At 43.5% G+C, this 23602-nt stretch overlaps 2 protein-coding genes across 3 annotated transcripts in view; both read right to left on the bottom strand.

Annotated features, from left to right (window-relative positions):
• The window catches only part of ATF6 (activating transcription factor 6), a 203248-nt gene extending 195475 nt beyond the window's left edge, over positions 1-7773 (bottom strand). Inside the window, exon 1 of one of the 2 annotated variants that reach the window (XM_047076498.1) lies at positions 7520-7773. In XM_047076498.1, coding sequence (XP_046932454.1) covers positions 7520-7571 — 52 coding nt within the window. In that variant the 5' untranslated portion in view covers positions 7572-7773. The remainder of the gene's footprint in view (positions 1-7519) is intronic. The other variant, XM_047076497.1, reaches the window with a different exon arrangement.
• Positions 7774-15917: 8144 nt separating this feature from the next.
• DUSP12 (dual specificity phosphatase 12) lies at positions 15918-21541 on the bottom strand. The gene is made up of 6 exons (XM_047076496.1): positions 21180-21541; positions 19780-19893; positions 19571-19689; positions 19069-19165; positions 18218-18404; positions 15918-16311 (listed from the first exon to the last, which is right to left on the bottom strand). The coding sequence occupies exons 1-6, from the start codon at positions 21521-21523 to the stop codon at positions 16150-16152; spliced, it is 1023 nt and encodes a 340-aa protein (XP_046932452.1). The 5' UTR covers positions 21524-21541; the 3' UTR covers positions 15918-16149.
• Positions 21542-23602: the final 2061 nt, after the last annotated feature.

The raw sequence follows: 23602 nt of genomic DNA, 5'->3' as shown, positions 1-23602 counted from the left end.
AGTCCTTACTTACACTACAATGTCAGTTAGTAAATGCAGACAAAACCACCATTTGGCTGACACAGGCAGGGACTAGGGCTGGCAGGTGGAGGTTTAACAAGGAAAAGGAGATTGGTGTCACGGCCGATTAGCTCCCGCAAAACAGCAATCAAATACAAAAGGGAAAGTAGTGACTTTACGGCGGTGAAACCTGGCAGACACCAACTTGACCATGTGATCAAGGAGAACTTCACCTTGGGACAAGTCAACATGGTGGGCCTCCAAATGTGAGTCACTGAGAAGAGCACAGCATCGCTCTCCCGGCATTCCTGCCTGGTGACGAGGAACGGCGGACAGACCCAGGTTTAGAGTCCTCTTAGAGAATAGGAAACCTGTAGTCTTTAAGACTGTCAAGGACACAAGAGACAGAAAAAGACTAAAAAACCATTATGGACTGGAGGCCATTAAGGAGACGTGACAAGTAAAAGCGATGTGTGTTTACAGGTAGGATCCCAGTCAAGAAAGGAAAAAGAGCCATTATTAAGACAGACGGCAGGGTGCCTGTGTGGCTCAGTTGCTTAAGCGTCTGACTTTGGCTCAGGTCAGGATCTCACGGTTCGTGGGTTCGAGCCCTGCATTGGGCTCTGTCCTGACAGTTCAGAGCCTGCCACCTGCTTCGGATTCTGGGTCTCCCCCCGCCCCCCGTCTCTCTCTGCCCCTCTCCCACTTGTGCATGCTCTCTCTCTCTCTCAAAAATAAATAAACATTATGGGGCACCTGGGTGGCTCAGTCGGTTGAGCGTCCGACTTCGGCTCAGGTCATGATCTCGCAGTCTGTGAGTTCAAGCCCCGCGTCAGGCTCTGTGCTGACGGCTCAGAGCCTGGATCCTGCTTCTGATTCTGTGTCTCCCTCTCTCTCTGCCCCTCCCTGACTCATGCTCTCTCTCTGTCTCAGAAATAAACATTAAAAAAAATTAAAAAAATAAAATAAATAAACATTAAAAAAAATTTTTTTAGGGGCGCCTGGGTGGCGCAGTCGGTTAAGCGTTCGACTTCAGCCAGGTCACGATCTCGCGGTCCGCGAGTTCGAGCCCCGCGTCGGGCTCTGGGCTGATGGCTCAGAGCCTGGAGCCTGTTTCCGATTCTGTGTCTCCCTCTCTCTCTGCCCCTCCCCCGTTCATGCTCTGTCTCTCTCTGTCCCAAAAATAAATAAAAACGTTGAAAAAAAAAATTTTTAAATAAAAAAAAAAAATTTTTTTAAAAGACCGATGGCAAAATCTGAATGGCGTCTGTGAGATGGATGATAATGTGGCAATGTTTATTTCCTAACTGGAAGGAGTACGTGGTAGTAATACAGGAGTATATCCTTGTTTTGCGAGGAGGGGATACACACTGTAGCCTTTAAAGATAAAGGGTCAACACATCTCTCTTTCTCTCTGGGGAAAGAAATAGGGCAAACACAGTAAAATTTAACAGAGTCTGTGTGAAGGGCATGCAAAAGTTCTTTGTACTGTTTTTACAATTTTTCTTTAAGTTTGAAACTATTTGAAAACTAAAATCTAAACAAAAAATACGTGTGTATTCAGAAGTATACGTAAGTATATTTGTGTATCTTGTGTATATTTATCCTATGTATATTTATGTAATATATTATTTGTATACTTATGTGTTCATAAATATATACAAGTATATTTGTACATACGTAAGTATATTTGCACATCTCCATAATCCAACCACTCCCATACCTGCACGCTACCACAATTCACCTGCATTGCTGTAACAGCCTCCAAATGGTCTCCCTGCTTCCGCCCTGGCCCCACCCTTCAGGCCATTCTCAACAGCACAGCTAAAGCGAGATTAAAAACAGGATATTATTGGGAATCCAGATTTTTACAGAAGAAAAGAAATACAAGTGTATAACGTAAGAAGGTGAGCAAGAACCCTGTGGTACTGGCTTTGAACTGTGGGTATTGGTACGAATCCATGCTGTTTAAAAAAGAAAATACCTGTTTCCTTGTTCTCAGGAGATACATGATGAAATGTTTATGAGTTTCATATTATCTGTAGCCTACTTTCAGATGGTGAAAGAAGAGGGAAGTGTGGGTAATAAAGAATGTTCACAGTTGGTAAATCTAGATAAGGGAAATACAAGGCATCACTAGAGCAATCTTTTAATTTTCTGTAGTTTTTGAACAAAAACTTTTCTGTGGTTTAAAAAAAAAAACGTTGCAAGTAGGGTGATAAATACATTCGTATACCTACAGAATATCCCTGTAGTATCCCTAAGAAAGTGCTGGTCACCTCTAAGGAATCTCTAAAATCCACTGCCCATTCCTACATCCTTTTCACCAATCCCACACGACCAGCAGTTAGATGTCCCTTCACAGTAGTAAACTATGGTAGCTATGACCTCGACTTTGACCTCTTAGGTATTCATTTACTTCTTGTAAGTTTAGCAAGATGACAAACGGCCACCAGGCGTCACATAATGGAAATCAGGGATGACATCAGTAAGAACAGCTCTGGCGGTGTGGCGGAGCCTGGCTGCGGTGAGAGCAAGAGACGAGGAGAAACCGGAGTCGGTGAACGTGTTTTGTTTTGTTTTCTTAAGAATTCTGCCGTAACATAAAGAAAAATGCAGAAGCGGCTAGAGGGGAAGTAACCTCTAAAGAGAGTTTGGAGGGGCTTTTTTTCTTTACTCTAAATGGGAGCAACAACTCTGTTTACTGACTAGCACAGATGATCTAGCACAGAGGGAAATGAAGACGGCAACAGAGGGAAGAAGCCTTGAGCAAGGCTCTTGGCTAAAGAGGAGGATCTACAGCACACGGGAGAAGCCATTCGTTCTCAACGAGAGAAGAGAAGGCAAGTATGCTGGCAGGTGGGTAGATGAGCTAGTGGGAGATTCTGGAAGTGCTCTTCTGATTCAAGGGAGGGGCAGGGGGTGACAGAGGTTCGAAGAGACAAGACACTTCATAAAAACAAACATCTGAGTGGAGAATGAGAGGACCAGGCAGATCCGATCAGCCAGCCGGCGGCCTCGACGCCTGGTTCAGCTTACTAAGCCAGTTAGATTTAATCGAGGTTGTGGTTCACCAGAGAGAGAGGGAGAGAGAACGAACTACAAAACAAGACACAGACCAGGGTATGGAGGGTATGAGCAAGGGAGCGGTTACGACTGCCCATGGAACTGAACTGGGTAAGGGGGAAGTGACGACAGAGAGGAAACGGGGGACAGTGAAAAGATGGCGTGTCCGGAGGGTCGCAGGAACCGGTGGAGTGCCACGGGGAGTGAGCTGGTAAGACAGGAGGTGGTGGTCAGAGCGAGGGGTGTTGAAACGGAGACGGTTCTCAGTGCTGACAAGGTTTCGGCCTATATGATGGGGGAGCAAATGGCTGAGACGGGGTGGAAGGCAAGATCCCTGGTGGAGAGGAGGCCCAGAAATGAGAGCTCAGGGTGTCTGAAGTATCTCCTCTGAGAATCTGAAATCATCCAAGGAAGGAATATTCGAGAAGAGTGACAGTAAGCGAGGAGCTAAAATTTCTCAACAAGGGAGGGAGGGAGAATAAACTCGGAAGCAGCAGATGCCGGACTGTGACAGAGACAGAGGACAGCATATTGTGACACGAGATTTAAACGGGATTTATCTCAGGGAGGATGAAAGGAGAGCTAGCCGAAAGCAGCGGTGAAAACCAAGGTGCTTATCCCACCTTTAGAGGCCCGAATGGCAAAAAGGTTTTGAGAATGAAAATGGCAGCCATTCCCCAAGCCTTCAGAGAAAGCAGCTGTAACCAAGGGGAGGGTCAGGCTGTGGTCAGTGCCGGAAAGCCAACTTTCACAGAGGAGCCTGAAGACGTAAAAGAAACCACAGAAGCAGACAGAAGCTTCTGGTCTTGGTACATGCACCTTACGTGTGGCAAAGAGGTGGTTTCTGCACAAAGCCCAGACACGGAGGGAAAGAAGACAAGGAGGGGACATGCAAGTGACAAGCATATGAAGAAATGCGCCACATCGTATGGGATCAGACAGCTGAGCATTAAAACGAGATACCACACCCACCTACTAGAATGGCTAAGATCCAAAACACCGGCCACATCAAATGCTATGGAGGACCAGGAACATTCATTCACTGCTAGTGGGACAGCAAAGCCGGTACAGCCGCTTTGGAAGGTTCCTCCAAAACTAAATGTGCTCTTACCGTGTGATCCCAGCAATTGTACCTCTTGGTATTTACCCAAATGATTTGAAAACTTGTCCACACAAAAAGCTGTGTGTGAACATATAACTGCCGATATGTGAAAGCAACCAAGATGTCCTTCAGTAGGTAAATGGATAAGCAAACTGTGCTATGGACTGAATTGCGTCCCCCCAAAATTTGTATCTTGAAGCCATACCCCCCAGTGTGACTATGTCCAGAGAGAGACAAGGTGGCCTTGAAGGGGTAATCAAGATTAAATGACAATATAAGAGAGAAGAGCAGGGCCCTAATCTGATAGGACTGTGGCCTTCTAGGAAGAGGGAGAGAGATCCTTCCCCACCCCCCTTCTCTCTTGCCCTTCTCTCTTCTCCCCTCTCCCTCTCTTTTGCCTCTCGTGCCCCTGCCTTGTGAGGATGCAGTGAAAAGGCAGCCATCCACAAGCCAGAAAGAGAGCCCTCACCGGAACGTGACCTTACTGGCACCTGATCTCAGACTTCCATCCTCCAGAACCGTCAGTAAATAAATTTCTGTTGTTTAAGCCACCCAGTCTATGGTAGTTTGTTACGGCAGGCTGAGCGACTAACACACGGTAGTACATCCATACAGTGGAATATTACTCAGTGCTTAAAAGACAAAAAAAAAAGAGCTTCCAAGTCATGAAAAATTATAGGTCTTAAATGCATGTTGCTAAGTGGAGGAAGCTACAGACTGTATGATTCCAACTATATGACATTCTGAAAAGGCAAAACTGGGGAGATGGTGAAAAGATCAGTGGTTGCCTGGGGCTTGGGAGGGAGGGAGGAAGAAATGAATAGGTGGAATACGGGGGATTTTTTAGGTACATGAAGCTATTCTGTAGGACAATGTACATGCATGACATTAGGCATCTGTCAAAACCCACAAAATGTACAACACAGAGGGAATCTTAATGTAAACCACGGACTTTCGTTAATAATATTGGATCAATACTGGCTCATCAATTGTAACAAATTCACTCCACTAACGCAAGATATTGCCAAAATGGAAAATGGCAGTGGGGGTGTATATAGAACTCTGTGTACTATCTGCTCAATTATTTTGTAAATGTAAAACTGTACCCCCAAAAAGCCTATTAAGCATTAAAAATAATTATGTGAAATTCAGATTTCGTGTCCATAAATAAAAAGTTGTATGGAAGCACAGTGATAACTCATTTACACGTTCAGTTTACATTGCCCCTGGCTGCTTTTGCACTATTAACAGCAGAGTTGAGTAGTTGCAACAGAGACCACAAGACCACAAAGACTAAAATACTTACTATCTGGACCTTTACAGAAAATAAATGTTGGCAAACCCCTGCTCTAAATGTCATTACCCAGGTTAAAGGGAAAAAGCACATCCCACCATAGGCAGTTCTGAGCGAACCACTTTATTATTCAAAGTTGTTAGGGTCACAAGTTCTAATCACATAAGCTGAATTTTAAAATTTAACTGGCCACCTTCTAATATTAAAAAAAAAAAATCAAATAAATCAGTGAGGTATCTGAATACTCAAAATGGCAACTCCCAGAAAAAGAATCCACAGTCTACTGAAAAACGCCAGCAGACAACAGCGTTTCACTTTAGTGCCTGCAAAATCCACTCCACTTACTGAACCCCTAATGAATCAGAATTGAAGTGTTCAACTAAGAGAAGACTGTTAACAGTGTGAAAAGAGAAGCCTGGAAAACAATGGGAAATGCGCACATTCAGGGAGGGACAGGGCAGGATACCTGAGTTGAGTCAGTGAACCGACTACAAAGAATTGAACGCTCTGTAAAAGAACACTAGGACTGGGAGTCAATTTATCAGATCAATCACCACAATGCAGGCTGGAAAGAGAAAATAACGCTATGAGGAAGCGCCCCACAGTTATAGTTTAAGAGATATCATAAAAATATAATAGTTAGCTAGCTGAGAAAAACCATAACTACCTGATATTCTAGATTTATTAATAACTGATGGAGGGGGTGGATCTTGGGAAAAATCAAATCTGTAGAAATAATTTAGGAAAAGCATTCTGGAATAGTGACTAAGAGCACAGGCTTTGGAGGTAAACAAACCTCCTGATCCTGCTTGCTCCCCTCACTTGCTACAACACTGAACATTCGCGCTCTCTCTCTCAGCCTGTTTTTTCATCAATAAATTAATAATACCTCCTCCTTATGCTGTAGGGAGGATTAAAGAAGTCAATGCATGTTAAGAGCCTAGCAGGACACCTGACGCAAATGAAGGGCTAGATAAATGGTAATTATCCCTATTACCACCATATTTGGCTCAGGAAAACACACTTGGAATCGACAGTCTCAAGTTTCTTCCAGCAGCTCCTAGGAAATCTACCCAAGGACTGAAATAAAGCTCCCACTGCACATAATCTAAGAGGAGTTCTGTCCTTAGAAAATCAAATGAGGACTTCAGTTCAATACATAGAATTGAGATTACGCTCTTGCTACCGAGAATGGTGGCCCAAGGAGGAAAGATGAAGATCAGTCTGGATTCCCCCCGGATTCCCCCCAAGTTCCAAAGTAGGTGAAAGGCGTAGGCTCACGACAGGGCCCACTCAGAGACCTACGCAATCCCAAATTCTCGCTGGAGCCGGAGAACAGCATTAGTCCTATGTCCCAAAACGAAGAGAAGAATACAAGTTTCCTCTAAACACCTAGATGACAAAGTTTCCCCACCGTCATTCCCACTGCATTCCATTCCACTCTTCCCGATCACAAAACCAAACCAAAGATACACGAAACAACTTCAAAACAAATTGGCGCTGTTTCTGAAGGGCAGTCAGGATTACATCCATTTTTAAGCGTTAGGTCTAGGCAGTCAGGGACCCAAGGTCAGGTGCTTTGGTTCTCTGCCAAGATGGACATCAAGTCTAGACCAACAATGGCAGCTGCGACATGAAGATCTTTGCATACATTCCCCTTCTGTCACACAAACACGTACAGACACACTCCACGGCAATCACCGCCCACATCCCACACGGAGAAAACAGCTTCCAGCCTTTTTGGTGATCCCAGCCATCCTGCCCTCTGCTTCCTACCGACGCCCTTTCCGCTCCCACATCCTGACCCCCTGGTACTTTCCCAGCGCAAATGGCGAAAAACGATAACAATTCCAATCAGGCAACATTTTATGCTGCCGGGTGCCAGGGCAGAAACCGCCCGGTTCTGCTAGACTCTTCCAGGCAGGTCCACGGACGGAAGCGACGAGTTAGCCCCCGCTCCCGGGGCAGAGTTCGCCCACACCTGTCTCCACAAGTGGGCGGAAGGAGGGAGGAAGAACCCCGCGGCCAGCGCTGGCACATCCTCGGCCGCCACTCACCCCAATCCTCGTTCGCTCGGTGAGAAAGGCCCGGGCTAAGAGGCGACTCCATGGTGCCGGCAACGCCAGCCGGCTCTCGCACACCCCACGCTCCCGCGGCCTGGAACTCGGCGACTAACAGCTCGGACGGCGGCGGCAGGCGGACAAAATATCCCGTCCCGGCACGGGGACGGTGGCCGAGCGAAGACAAACTACGCCCGCTGCCCGGGGAGCTTGCGCAAATCAGAAAGGGGAAACGTCAGAGACCGAGCTCCTTTTCAGCGGATCTCCGAGTAACTATTTCCCTTTGGGAGTTTTCGGCACTTTCTGTCCCGCTGTTTTAAGGAAAAAAAGAAAAAAAGACACATAAGCCCTACTTTCGTTAAATAAAATGTATCGATAATAGTCAAAATGAAAAGTAAAAGCCCCTTCTGGATAGACCGGCTTGTTCCTCGCATATCCTTGTTAATACCACCGTGTAGCTATCTCAGAACAAAGGCAGAGACCCATAAAGTAAATGTGATTTAATTTTTTTGCAATCGCTGGCCGTCATTGTAAAAATTCTGCGTACACACGAGTGTGTGAAAGAAAAACTCAACTCTTGTGCCGCGTTCGTTAGACCCGCCTCTCTTCACGGGCACAGTACCTGAGGTAAACAACAGCACGTCCGTCGTACTTCCAGAAAGCCCCCTTCTATTTAAACAAATTTAAGCAAGGCAAATATAAAAGAGGGAACTCCTCGTCCTCACACCTATCTCCTAGATATGCGTTTCTAACGCACAGTACTTCGTAGTGGAAATCCGAGCGACCTTACCCTACAACCTAGAATAAGGTAGATTCGTAATCTTTTTATTGCTGGAACTGGAGAGTCGGTTTTGTTCCGAAGCAATTCACATCACGAACTGCCACTGAAAGGTTGGATTGAGATTGACGGAACAATTTCAAGAACGCTACGTAAATAGAATTCCTTCCTACATGTAGCATTTCAGCCGCGAGTTGTTTCAAATACCCTAAGAACCCGGATCCCTCTAGGACCGAGTGGAATCCTTCCCATGGTTACTAAACCAAACAAACGCTTCCCAGAATCCAGCGAACTCCTCGTGGCTGCGGGGTTACTACAGATTGCATAATCCACAGTCTTCAATACAGTCCTGGGACCCCAAACCGGAAACATTTTCCCGAAATGATTCCTTGTGTCATGAGGTAACTAAACAGTTTTCATGGATAGTGGAATAAATATCGCTTCTATTCAAAAACGGACCATAAAAAGAAAGCCCTAAAATAAAACCATCAAGAGTCTTTTATTCTACATCCACCAGATACCTTGGTCTTTTTTTTTTTTTTTTTAATCACCATGACTGAACTCCAGCCATTTTTTTTCAAAGTTTTTATTTTTATCCGAAAAGCGCAGATGACAATGAAACAAGCATTTGCGTCCCTATCACCAAAAATTAACAAATATTAACATTTTCTATTTTTCTTTCAGATTTTTCATACTGTAAGAAATTAAACATGACAGATAAAGCCCAACTCTGCTGCTTCTCCTGCTTCATTTCCCCACCCCCCCCACATAGACAACTTCTATTATGAATTTTATGGGAATCAAATCCATTTTTATTTTTATTTGTATTTTATTTTATTTTTATTTGTAGATACATATATTTAGTGTTGTGTTGGGTTTTTAAATTTACATAAATGTATCATACTCATGTTCTCCAAGTCACTTTTCTTATTCAGCATTACTTTTTGATGATCTATTCATGTTTGAACTGTTACGTGGTATTTCCTTGAAAAAATCTATATATCACAATTTCATTTTTCATTTCTCTACTAACGGACATTTGGATTGTTTTAAATTTTTACTGTTACATACATCCTTCTATGAGTCTCTTCATGCATATATGCAAAAATGTCTTTAAGATATATGCTGGGTCATAGAGTATGAATGTTAATATCTGCCAAATTATACCAATTTACATCCTTTCTACCAGTGATGAGCTCTTTACTCCACATTGTCACCAACACTAGATATGGTCACTTTCACATTTTTTGCCCCGTGAAGGGTGTGACTATAATTAACATTTCCCTGACAATTAAATATGGGGTAGATCTTTTCGCGTTTATTAAACCTTATTTCCTCTTCTGTGAATTGCCTATTCTTATAAAATTTGCTATTGTATTTTCTTTCTCTCAATGGTATGTATGTCTTTAGCTAGCCTACTCTATTCATTTAACTGGTATATATGTTGCCAATACCTTCTCTTAAGTTTACACTTGTTTTTTTGTTTATGGGGTTTTTGTCTTTAGGTTTCAATTTCAATGTAGTCAAATTTACCAATCTTCTGTTTATGATCTGTGCTGTTTGTAACTTGCTTAAGAAATCCTTCCCTCTCCTCAGGTCACAGAGATGTTTTAAATTTTCTTTCCATAGTTTTATAGTTTTGTTTTTCACATTCTTTTTTTTCTCCTTATTTGGTTATTGCTGGGGTGTAGTAGCACTATTGATTTTTATACGGCAATCCTGTATCCAAAAACCTTGCTGGATGGGGCACCTGGGTGGCCGTCGGTTAAGCATCCGACTTCGGTTAAGCATCTGACTTCAGCTCACGTCATAATCTCATAGCTCATGAGTTCAAGCCCCGCATTGGGCTCTGTGCTGACAGCTCGGAGCCTGGAGCCTGCTTCAGATTGTGTGTCTCCCTCTCTCTCTGCCCCTCCCCCACTTGTGCTCTGTCTCTCTCTCTCAAAAATAAATAAACATTTAAAAAAATTTAAAAACCTTGCTGAATTATGTGACTGTAATATTTTGTCTGTAAATCTCCAGAATTTTCTATGTAGAAAAACTTGTATGCAAATACGAATATTTTAACATTTATTTTAGCATGTAACCTCTTTTTAAAATTTATTTATTTTGAGTGAGGGGCGCCTGGGTGGCGCAGTCGGTTAAGCGTCCGACTTCAGCCAGGTCACGATCTCGCGGTCCGTGAGTTCGAGCCCCGCGTCAGGCTCTGGGCTGATGGCTCGGAGCCTGGAGCCTGTTTCCGATTCTGTGTCTCCCTCTCTCTCTGCCCCTCCCCCGTTCATGCTCTGTCTCTCTCTGTCCCAAAAATAAATAAACGTTGAAAAAAAAATTTTTTTTTTAATTTATTTATTTTGAGTGAGAGAGAGCACATGTGAGCAGGGGAAGAGGGGCAGAGGGAGAGAGAGAGAGGGAGAGAGAGAGAGAGAGAGAGAGAGAGAGAGAATCCCAAGCAGGCTCTATGCCCAGTGTGGAGCCCGATACAGCTTGCTCTCAAGAACCACGAGGTCATGACCTGAGCCAAGATCAAGAGTCAGACCCTTAACCAACTGACCCACCCAGGTGCCCCCATTGTAACCTTTTTTAAATTGTCCGCTCTGTGCTGACAGCAGAGAACCCCATGCAGGGCTCGAACTCCTGAGCTATGAGATCATGACCTGAGTTGAAGTCGGACACCTAACCAACTGAGCCACCCAAGCGCCCCTTAAATTGACCTTTTTTTTTTTTAATTTTTTTTAACGTTTATTTATTTTTTGAGACAGGGAGAGACAGAGCATGAACGGGGGAGGGTCAGAGAGAGAGGGAGACACAGAATCCGAAACAGACTCCAGGCTCTGAGCAGTCAGCACAGAGCCCAACGCGGGGCTCGAACTCACGGACCACGAGATCATGACCTGAGCGGAAGTCGGCCGCTTAACCGACTGAGCCACCCAGGCGCCCCTTAAATTGACCTTTAATGTGGAAAATTTCAAACACAAAGAAAAGGTGCTGAAGACTCGTTCTTAGCACCCAACTTCAACAATTTCCCATTGTTTTATCTACCCTCTCTCCCCACAACACTTTTTCTTTTGCTTTGTTTTTTCCCTTGGGGTGTTTTAAATTTTTTTTTTCAACGTTTATTTATTTTTTTTTGGGACACAGAGAGACAGAGCATGAACGGGGGAGGGGCAGAGAGAGAAGGAGACACAGAATCGCAAACAGGCTCCAGGCTCCGAGCCATCAGCCCAGAGCCTGACGCGGGGCTCGAACTCACGGACCGCGAGATCGTGACCTGGCTGAAGTCGGACGCTTAACCGACTGCGCCACCCAGGCGCCCCACTTCCCCTGGGGTGTTTTAAAGAAAATCCCAGAGAGCGTGTTATTTCACCTATAAATACTTTAATAGATATCCCGACAAGGCTTTTTTCACATTTTTAAAAACATGACTACAACACTGTTACGATACCCACCGAAATTAATAATTCCTTAATATTATCTACTACCTGTTCCATGTTCAGTTTTCGCTCAGAAATGCCTTTCTACAGTTGGTTTGTACAGTTGTTTCGTCTCCTATGTTGTTGCAACGGCAAGGACCTCTCCTACCACACTGAAGGCAGATGCACGAGTGTACATCTTTTAACTTGTTCCCAACTTTCATGCGAAAGGTTTCCTTTAAAGGATTTTTAAAAATGCCTTATTTAGGGGCACCTGGGTGGCTCAGTCGGTTAAGCGTCCGACTTCAGCTCAGGTCACAATATTGGGGTCCGTGAGTTCGAGTCATGCTCTGTCTCTCTGTCTCAAAAATAAATAAACGTTAAAAATAATGTTTTATTTATTTTTGAGAGAGAGAGACAGAGACAGAGCATGAGCGGGGGAGGGGCAGAGAGAGAGGGAGACACAGAATCGGAAGCAGGCTCCAGGCTCTGAGCCGTGAGCCGGGAGCCCGGCACAGGGCTCGAACTCATGAACCACAAGTTCCTGACCTGAGCCGAGGTCGGGCACTTAACCGACTGAGCCCACAGGTGCCCCCGATGTGAAAGTTTTAAAAAGTTTTACTAGTGATAAGATTTGTTTTTTCCTGTAGTTTCTTAACACAAGGAAAATTTCTTTTCATTTTTCATCAAGAAATTTGCCGTGGTTAGGGTTTTTTTTTATACACACTTTTGGTTATATACTCCTTCCATTCTAGTTACCATGCTTTTTAAAAAAATTTTTAATGATAAATGTTAAATGTTACTACATCCTTTTTATTCACTTGTTTTCAATTTAAACCCTTGGAAGAGAAATGAAATTTGAAAGAGTTTTGTCTAGGGGCGCCTGGGTGACTCAGTCGGTTGAGCGTCTGACTTCAGCTGAGGTCATGATCTCACAGTTGGTGGGTTCAAACCCCGCATCGGTCTCTGTGCTGACAGCTCAGAGCCTGGAGCCTGCTTCCGATTCTGCATCGCCCTCTCTCTGTCCCTCCCCTGCTTGTGTTGTCTCTCTCTCTCTCTCTCAAAAATAAATATTAAAAAAAAAAAAAATGAGAGTTTTGTCTAGAGACATAAAGGAGACCCTTGCCTAGATCCATACTTCTGAGGACTCCACTCCGGCGTCTGGCAGTGTCTCTTCCTGCAGGGGGAGAATCCATGGTACCAAGGTGAGATGCCCAACCGGAACACATGCCTCCTTCTAGACACACTTCTTATGCCCAAATAGCTCCACACCTGCTTCTGAAGCTTGCTTGGGTTTCTGACTCCTAAGGGTGAACTGTGCCAATGCTGTATGCCAGGGGTGTAAACAGAGCTTAGAAATGTGAGGTGGAAAGTCCACATCCACATATGCACGGGCCATATAAACAAACCCAGGGGTGGGGAAAGGGGACGGTCTGTAGGTCAGGGGCCAATTCTCCTACACTGTCATGTTTTGGCAAGGAATCCATAAAGTCAGAGAATTCTCTTCTCAGACCTGTCTGAGACCTTCTCAGGTCTGTAAACTCAGACCTTGTCTTCCAGGTCTTTACGAAGGCATGTTTGTCAAGATAAGGGAATAACAGTTTGGTAGCTTCATTTGTAACTTTCAAATACTAAGACAAATAGCACATGGGCCTCAATTTGCACTCGTCAGGATGATGCAAATGTTGGTGGGGTACCTGACCAGTGAATTTATAACTTGCTTAAAAATTGTATTTCAGGGCACCTGGGTGGCTCAGTCGGTTAAGCGGCCGGCTTCGGTTCAGGTCATGATCTCGCAGCTTGTGGGTTCGAGCCCCGTATCAGGCTCTGTGCTGACAGCTCAGAGCCTGGAGCCTACTTCAGATTCTGTGTCTCCGTCTCTCTCTGTTCCTCCCCTGCTCACGCTCTGTCTCTCTGTCTCTCAAAAATAAAGATTGAAAAAAATTTTGTTTTAATAGTATTTCATCAGTTCTATATTTTTACTATCTGGTATTTTCATTATTCACCCTATTCACCCATTATTCATTATTCACCCTAAACAGTGAATCCAAACATTAGAATACAGAGGTTAAAAGCTCAGATCTTGGGGGAGCCTGGGTGGCTTAGTTGGTTGGGTGTCCGACTTCAGATCGGGTCATGATCTCACAGCTTGTGGGTTTGAGCCGTGTCAGGCTCTGTGCTGACAGCTTGGAGCCTGCTTCGGATTCTGTGTCTCCCTGTCTCTCTGCCTCTCCCCTACTCATGCTTTGTTTCTCTGTCGCTCAAAAATAAATAAACATTAAAAAAAAAAACACCTCAGATTTTGGAATAAGCCAAATCTTGATTCAAATCTAGGTTCAACCATTTTCTAGCAATGTAACTTTGATGAAGTGACTTAATCTTTCTGAGCCTCAATTTTACGTGTAAAAAGGGAATAACAGGACCTATCTCGTAAGGTTTGGGGGGAGGATTAAATTCCATAATACACATTAAATGATTGGAATGCTAATTAGCCCATGGTAAATTTTCAAAAAATTGTAGCTATTTTAAGGAACAACGTTGAATGCTACTAGCTAGGCACTGCATTATATCACCCAAATCCCCATAAAAACCCAGACTGAATCCTATTATTATCTCTCCGTTTTATATAAGGAATTAAGGCTTATGCAAATGACCTTTAAAATAATGCTTTTAAGGAAGGCAGAGCATGTATTATTCCCATTTCATGAAAGAAAACTGACGCTCAACTTTCCAAAGACCTTCCAAGGGGGCGCCCGGGTGGCTCGGTCAGTTAAGCGTCTGGCTCCTGGTTTCAGCTCAGGTCATGATCTCAGGGTTTGGAGTTCCAGCCCCACGTAGTTCGAGCCTGCTTGGGATTCTCTCTCTCCTTCTTTCTCTACCCCTACCCCGCTTGCACTCTTTCTCAAAATAAATTAAAAACAATTTTTAAATCAAAATAAACAAACACAAGCCAGGAAGTTGGGGACAGGTGAAACCAGAATTCTCAGAGCCCACTCTAGTCCTTCAGTACTAGTTTAACTGCGCCAGAAACACTGCCGTGAAAGAGTTAAAATTGCTATTTTCTACAGATCTGTAAGCCCATCATGTTGTAAATGGATATTCTTAAATATTAAAAAGCTTTCCATTTGTTTGTTTGTTCTTGAGAATGAAGGCATAATGGATTTTCTATTTACCACCCAAAATGTTTTAACATTAATGAGTTTGAAATTGGAAACTTTTGCTTAGTGGATGTTTCACAAAATTTCAAAATTTACATAAAGTCAATTCCCCCAAATTCATTTTCCACTGGCAAATACCAATTATCTTCCAAAAAAAGCTATTTTGTCTCTTTCTCCTGGCTGGAATGTAAATTGCAAGAAGACGGGTTTTTATCTAGTGTGCTCACTGCATCATCTAGAATTGTGCACAGAATAGTTGCTCAGTAAATTATTTACGGAATTGACAATTGCAGATCCAAATAAAATCTATGCAATTTTCCCCATGCTAGATGCTACAGCGTGGGATTGATAGGTATTAACTCAAGCCATACAAAACTCTTAACTACCTGTTACCTACAAAAGGCAAAATTCATGTGTTTCAGCCTAATTGTTTTTAAAGTTTTCTAGAGTATATTATGAAGCAAAGTGAACAGATATTACAAAAGCTAAGATAAAAATGGGAGAAATTTTTCTCATAAGAAAAAATTATTTTATAAAAGTTACCAAAGGCTTCAAGTCCTATGTTAAGATATTCTCACAAATCACAACACTCCCACCATTTCAAAAGTTAAACTAGGGGCCGCGCCTGGGTGGCTCAGTTGGTTGAGCAACCAAATCTTGATTTCATCTCAGGTCATGATCTCACAGTTCGTGGGTTCAAGCCCCGTATCAGACTCTGTCCTGACCGCTCAGAGCCTGGAGTCTGCTTTGGATTCTGTGCCTCCCTCTCTCTCTGACCTTCCCCTGCTCACCCTCTCTCTCTCTCTCACCCTCTCTCTCTCTCTCTCAAAAACAAATAAGACGTTAAAAAAAAAAAAAAAAAAGGTTTTTAGAAAAGAAAGAGAAGTTTCAAAATATGTCCAAACAAATCTGCTTTGCATTTCTAGAAATAAATCTATTTAAACACAATCATTTCCAATTTTTGTACATAATTTTGTCCATCCAGACCTTAACATCACTTAACATTCCAAAAATCAGAACTCTTTAAAATATACGAAACAAGGAACGAATCTGGGTTATACAAAATTTTAATATCGAATAAAGTATAATTTACATGATTAAAAGTTTTGATTTCCACATAAAGTATTCTACTGAAATAAGAGACTAACAAAGCACAGTTTCCAAGTCACAGTAAATGAAATGTTGACGGTCTAAAAACTAGACAATCGGCCATGAATGACAACAAGCAAGGGAAGCATGTATCAGCAAGTTTCTTTCCAAGCTATCAAAAATGTCACAAGTTCAAATTTTTCTTGTCTGTGATCCCAAAACCGGCAGCGTCTTCATTTCATCCACTCTATTCTTATGTATTTGAAAAGCAGGTGTTATCCATCTACCACAGGAGCACTGTTCACCATACCAATTGAAAGAACCCAACTTGGCATTGCATTTGGGGCAAAGAAGCTGAAATAAAGCAACTGTGTTACTTCATTCACTCACCTGTATATAAAACAAATAATTACCACTGGCAATATAGGATATAAAACAGGTAAGACGCAGCTCCTACCTCCACGGAGTTTATGATCTAATCAGCAAGATGAAAGGCTATGGCAATTCGCCATACTAAGATGGAGGGCTATGATAATCGTGCAAAAAGCATGTTGTGTCCTGGGAGTTTGGCAAAGGACCAGATGAATCCGCGCATGAGGGGAGAAAGGTGACGGCGGAGATAGGAAACCCAAGGTTGCAGGATGTGGCATGTGCTGGCTTTTAAATCAGCCTGCGGTTTAGTATCTCAAACTAAGATCATCACGGCTACAGAACAGGAAGGCATGTTAGGAGTCTCACGTTCTATTAATGATATTGACGGCATGTAAGTTAGGTCTCAGCTTCCTGGCTATTTTAAAACAAATAAACAGGGGCCCCTGGGTGGCTCAGCCAGTTAAGCATCAGACTCTTAATTTCGGCTCAGGTCATGATCTCCCTGGGGTTCATGGGATAAGGTCCCATGGTCAGGCTCTACACTGTCAGTGAGGGATTCTCTCTCTCCCTCTCTTTCTGTCCCTCTTCCCCAGTCACGCTCTTTCTCAAAATAAATAAATAAACATTTAAAAATAATAAAGGGATGCTGGGTGGCTCAGTTTGTTGAGCATCTAATCTTGGCTCAGGTCATGATCTCGCAGTTTGTGAGACTGAGCCCCGCGTGGGGCTCACTGCTGTCAGCACAGAGCCCACCTCGGATTCTGTGTGGCCCTCTCTCTCTGCCCCTCCCCTGCTTGTGCGCGCTCTCTCTCTCAAAAATAAACATTAAAAAAATAAATAAATAAAAATAAAGAGATTAAAAACAAAAGACTATATCTTAGATTAAGATTAAGAATATCTTTAGGGGGGCGCCTGGGTGGCGCAGTCGGTTAAGCGTCCGACTTCAGCCAGGTCACGATCTCGCGGTCAGTGAGTTCGAGCCCCGCGTCGGGCTCTGGGCTGATGGCTCAGAGCCTGGAGCCTGTTTCCGGTTCTGTGTCTCCCTCTCTCTCTGCCCCTCCCCCATTCGTGCTCTGTCTCTCTCTGTCCCAAAAATAAATAAACGTTGAAAAAAAAAAAATTTAAAAAAAAAAAAAAAAAAGAAAGAATATCTTTAGGGGCACCTGGGTGGCTCAGTCTGTTGAGCATCTGACTTCAGCTCAGGTCATGATCCCACAGTTTGTGGGTTCAAGCCCCATGTTGGGCTCTGTGCTGACAGTGCAAAGCCTGCTTCAGATCCTGTGTCTCTCCCTCTCTGTCTGTCCCTCCCCTACTTGTGCACACTCTCTCTCTCTCAAAAATGAATGAATAAACTAAAAAAAAAAAAGGGTATCTTTAGATTAACATTAAGCAAACCTAAATGAGAAGTGTGACCGTCACAATGCTCACATGAGCTGCATTCTTAAGAATTAACAGGAAATGAAAACAAATCTCTCAGCAAACATACAAACTGAAAGATCAGGAAAAAAGAGAGACATTATGGAGCCAAAAGAAAAAAAAAAAGAGAGGGAAGAAAAACTTTAAATATAATTTTAAAATCCTTATTTGCCCTTACTTGTTACTAAGTTTGCGTTTTGTTAAAATACATTCTAATTGGCTTATATTAGTCTTCTACTTGAAAAAACATAAATAGCCTTGAAAGGAATTATCTTAGACCAACAACCCCCAACTAGAAGTGGTTCACTATTTTAGATCAGCTGGGTTTTATTTAATTAATATATTTGATAGAGTCTTATCTACACTAGAAAGATATAATCTTCATCAAGAAGGTAGTTATGATGGTTTAAAGTCCGAGAGAACAAAATATAGATGATATAATGAAACTGCAGAAAATATAATGTGTTCCTACCTGTCCATCCATCACGCCCAGCAAGGCAGATTCCATCCACTGTACAGGTTCAATGAAATACGATGTACATTGAGCCTGACCCCCTGTGGTGAGCATCAAAGATGGCGTCACTCTCTTGTGGGCAAAGGCTATAGGACCACTTCCTTCATTATGATCCAAAATGCTAGAACTTCGAAATAAAGATCGCCTGCAAGCCCCAAACAAAAACATTAATGGCTTTCAAAACAATGAAAAAATAGATGCAATGTGCAGTATTTCTTAGCAAAATAAAATTGATTATGCTACTGTAATTTTCAATAACCTCTACAAATAATCTGATTTAGTTTCACTCTTAAGAACTTATTCTCTTCTTAAAAGCAGATTTGAAGGGGTGCCTGGGTGGCTTAGTTGGTTAAGTGTCCGGCTATTGATTTCAGCTCAGGTCACTATCTCACAGTTGTGCAATTCAGCGTATGGTCGGATTCCATGCTGAATGGGGAGCCTGCTTGGAATTTTCTTTCTCCTCTCTCCCTGCCCCTCCCCCCACTTACATGCGCGCGCGCGCACACACACACACACACACACACACACACACACACACACACACACGAAAGGAAAACAGAGAGAGAGAGAATCCCAAGCAGGCTCCACACTCAGCATGGGCTCCATTCCACAACCCTGGGATCATGACCTGACCTGAAATCAAGAGTTGGGCGCTTAACCCACTGAACCACCCAGGCACCCCTGATTTTGAAATTTCTACGTTACTCAATTAAACAAGTTCTCCCTACAGATTTTAAGAAAACGAAACTTTCAATACTTTTCAGCTACTGAGACAAGGCAAAATCTCCAGAGGATAGAAAATATTTTACCTGCACTTTCTACATTTGTAGAGAACCTCGTCTTTCAATCCTTGTGAAATGGTCGTTGGGTCGACAGCAAAGAGTTCTTGAGGTAAGTTCTGTAATTCTACAGGACATAATTAAAATGTATCTAATTGTTGAAGTTAACTCTGCATTGTCAGGCAAAGTTCAGCTAATGTCAAACTAAGGCAAGAAGTGCTAACCTCAGAAATTAGAAAAGAAAAAAAAAAAATCTCCAGTGAGGAGAAATCAGGGGGAGGTAGGAGAGCATAGTGAAGCCCTTGGATTCTGGGACAGACTGCCTAAGTTCAAATCCCAGCCCACCACTGACAAACCATGTGACCTGGAACAAGTTATTTCTTGCTAAATCACAGTTTCAAAAGGAAATAATAGTACCCGTCTCAAGAGATGGCTGGAAAAGTGAGATAATGCACCTGAAGCCTTTCGTGTCAGAGCAAAGAACATCTAAAAAGGGCCCAATAAGCAATTATCACTAGCAATTATCACTTACCTGGATACTTTTCTGTAACCTTTTGTAAACGATACTGCTTATAAACTGCACTCGAAGTATCTACTTCATATCCCATTGCCTGGTATAATTTTAGTTGCCACTCAAATCCCTCATTCATCCTGTAAGGACAAGCAAATTTAAAGTTAAGTTTTCACTACATGAGTAAAATCACACTGCAAAAACAATTATTACTATAACAAAGAACTCACTTAGCCTCTGGTTTGATGGTCTGGAGATTTTCATAGGCTTTTTCAAAGGTAAGCTGGTCAGTCTTCATCAGAAAAGCAGTTATTATAGCCACACTTCGACTGACTCCTGCATGACTGAAAAAGAGACCTTTAAAATAAAATCGCAAACAGCACCAATTAAAAAAACAAAAAAGCCCAGCTCCCTATCAGTGGTAAAGTTCAGGTCCACTGCATGTCTGCTTCTTCTACCCAAGATAAACTCTTTGTCTCTGAAATACTAACGACATACAAAAGAATTATTTCCTTTTTTTTTTTAATTTCTTTAACATTTATTTTTGAGAGAGAGAGAGAGAGAGAGAATGAATGAGCAGACGAAGGGGCAGAGAGGGAGACACACACAGAATCCAAAGCAGGCTCCAGGCTCCCACCTATCAGAGCTCGAGGCAGGGCTCGAACCCACAAACCGTGAGATCATGACCTGAGACAGACGCTAAACAACCGAGACACCCAGGCACCCCTATTTATTTCCTTTTTGTTTTTGAATTCTGAACTATGTGAATGTATTACCTTTCCAAAAGGTAATACACTAATTTTACACTAATTAAAAAAAATTATAATGGCTTTGGAAAAAATCCAAGCTCCCTTGCTCTTGGCATTCAGGGGCCTGGAAACCCGGTCCCAGGCTTCTCTCCATTTTACCACTACCTTATGTCCTTTATGTAAATATTTAGAACAAGAGCTGGCACACAGTAAAAGTGCTGGCTCAATAAACCGAAACTCCTGTTACTACACTCCAATCCAACTAAAAAGGACTACTAAGAATTCCCAAATACCTATCAAGATTTTCTTTTTGGCATTGCTACGACGTAACTCCATCTTTCCCATGGGCGTGGCTTAGGGATCCTTCGTGTCCTAACCAATTTTTCTCTCCCCATTTCTCCCCTTCATCAACCACCCTCTGCCCCAAACAAAAACACTGAAAAGAATCTACTTTTCCTCTGAAGGTTGAATAACGTTTGTTCATCTCCTTTGGCACTTGACTCGCATCACAATCATCGGGGTAGGTGCCTGGCTTCTTCTGAAGAGCTTTAAACTCTTCTAGGTGCAGGGACTTGGCCGTTTATCAGCCCCACCCCCCACCCCCCGCTAAAAAACAACTCCGGGTTGGGAGGGGGGCTGCAGGATGAATCAAAATACACAAGTGTGAATCATCAAAACAGGAATGAATGAGAGCCAGCACGCCTTCAGGGGCCCCGCCCCCTGCCCCCTCCTCTCTCCCGGACACCCGCCAGCCAAGGGAGGGAGAGGAGGTTCTGGTCGTCTGACAGCCCCTTCGCCCTCCCCTAGGATCCTCGGAGGAAGGGGGGCGGCGGCAGGCTGGAAGCGAAGCGGGGCTGCACCCCCTCGTGCGGGCCGCTCACCAGTGCACCAACGTCGCGCGGCCCTCGTCGCGGGCCTGGCCGATGAAGGCCACACACCGGTCCAGATGGCTGAGCAGGTCAGTTTCGGGCTTGTCCAGCGCCGGCACAAACAGGCGCCGTAGACCCTCGATCCCGGCGCCCGACCTGAAGTCGGGCTCCTCCGAGTCCACCGTCAGCACGGCCGTGATGCCCGCCTCCCTCAGGTGGTCCGGCTCCGCCGCGGCCGCGGCTCCACCCAGGTACAGCCCCGGCCGCACCTCCAGCATCTGCCCGGCGGAGCTGGCCCCGCTCCGACTGTCACCCGGCCGCGGGCAGCCATGACTCCCTCCCTGCGCCTCCAACATGGCGGCGGCCGGAGGCCGAGTGGCCAGGGGCCCTACCATCGAGTAGGCGGCCGGCTAGAACGCCCTTCCTCTGGGAGGAGCCGGCCTTAGATGCGCAGGCGCTCCCTCGGAGGACCGCGGCCGTGGCAGGAATGCGTGCTTCTGGGGCAAGGTGATGCTGTGGCTGAGGCAGAGCAGCCTTTAGAACCCGAGTCTGGCCCCAGCCTCCCTAGATTGGTGGTAGAGGATAAACTTGCCCATATACAGGGTTTCTCGGGCTTATAGTGTTGAGACTTCATGGAAACGGGCGATGAGAGCAGCTGGACTCAAATTTGAAATAATGGTCCCACCAACCGAATGAATCAACTCTCATTTTATCCAACTGGGGTAAAACCGTTTTTTCAACGTTTATGAAGCCTTCTGTTTGTGTTTCTTCTCTTGTGACTAATTTTTCTTCTTTTTTCTTTCTTTGCCCAGTTTTTTATTGGTATGTGAATCTCTTTCTTGTTGATGTACACTGTCCTATATACTTTTAAGATACTAATCTCACATTTTTGTGTGTCAGTACCCTCCAACCCAAGAACGCCGGGAACCTATCTCACTTTCTTATCATTTGCATGTTCCCTGAAGTAGCATTTTTAATTGCTTTTAAGAATTTTTCCGTTACATTCACATGTTAGCTGTTGGGTGCAAAAGGCCTAGTTTTCAGCCTATTTTGGCTTTTGGCGTGATCATTTCTAGCTTTTGATTTAAAGAGAGAGACCTGTGATTCTTCCTTTCACTTGAACATCTAGAGATCATTGTAGGGTTATTAATTGGCCTAATTACAATATGGTTGCATCTCAGGGACTAGGAAGGCCTGAAAAGAGGAAGCCAGATGGGGGGAACATCTGGTCTGTGGAGCAGTCAGAATATATATCATGTTGGGGCACCTGGGTGGCTCAGTTGGTTAAGCATCTAACTCTTGATTTAGGCTCAGGTCATGACTCACAGTCCGTGAGATCTATCTCCTCATCAAGCTCCACATCAGGCTCTGCTCAGAGCCTGCTTGGGATTCTCTCTCTCTCTCTCTCTCTCTCTCACTCTCACTGCCCCTCCTCCCTCTCTCTTTTTCTCCCTCTCTCAAAATAAGTAAATAAACATTAAATATATGTATACACACAACATTTATTAAGTTTGTCATCTTATATGGGTATGATTTGTGGCACCCCAAAACAATCACAATAGTAACGTCAAAGATCACTGATCACAGATCACCATAACAAATATAATAATAATAAAAAATTTGGAATATTGGGGCGCCTGGGTGCCTCAGTCCGTTGAACGGCTGACTTTGGCTCAGCTCATGATCTCATGGTTCATGAGTTCAAGCCCTGCATTGGGTTCTGTGCTGACAGCTCAGAGCCTGGAGCCTGTTTCAGATTCTGTGTCTCCCTATCTCTCTGCCACTCCCCTGGTTGTGCTCTGTCGTCTCAAAAATAAATAAACATTAAAGAAAAAAAGTGTTTTAAACAGGTTAATTGTGACATCAGAAAACAAAAAGGGGGAGAGGGATAACTGGGTTGAGCTTTTGTATGTATTGAAGTTATTATCAACGCAAAATAGACTGTTATAGCTATAAGATGTTTTATGTAAGCCTTATAGTAACCACAAAACAAAACCTACAGTAGATGCAATACACATGAGATGAAGAGTAGGGAATCAAAGCATAACACTGTGGAAAATCATCACTTCAGCAATGAAGGAAGCAAGAAAGGGAGAAGGGAACTAGAGTGCCAGAGACCAGCTCCAGCAACCAGGGGTTCCCGAAGGAAGAACAGCATTGGTGAAAATAAAACAAAACTAAAATAAAAAACTAAAACTAAAATAAAAATGGACACAGACAACAACAGCAGTGTGTTGAACTGGCCGATTTATTATAGTAAATGTGGCATTATATTTGCTAGTGATTTCCTTGTAACATATGTCATCTATGTTTTTCTAACATTACCTAATTTTGAAAATGTTCTTATGTGTAAACAACCTTTAAGAAATAACATGGTGATTTTCCCCTAAGTTTCCCGCATACCCTTTGATTATTGATTAATTTCTTACATTATT

This window comes from Lynx rufus, unplaced genomic scaffold (genome assembly GCF_022079265.1).
Source record: "Lynx rufus isolate CCGP_SWC_20201006 ecotype Redwood Valley unplaced genomic scaffold, mLynRuf1.p SCAF_15, whole genome shotgun sequence".
In the NCBI taxonomy this organism is placed as follows: Eukaryota; Metazoa; Chordata; class Mammalia; order Carnivora; family Felidae; genus Lynx; species Lynx rufus.
The sequence above is the reverse complement of the archived record's forward strand: the minus strand, read 5'-3'. Positions and strand labels throughout refer to the sequence as shown.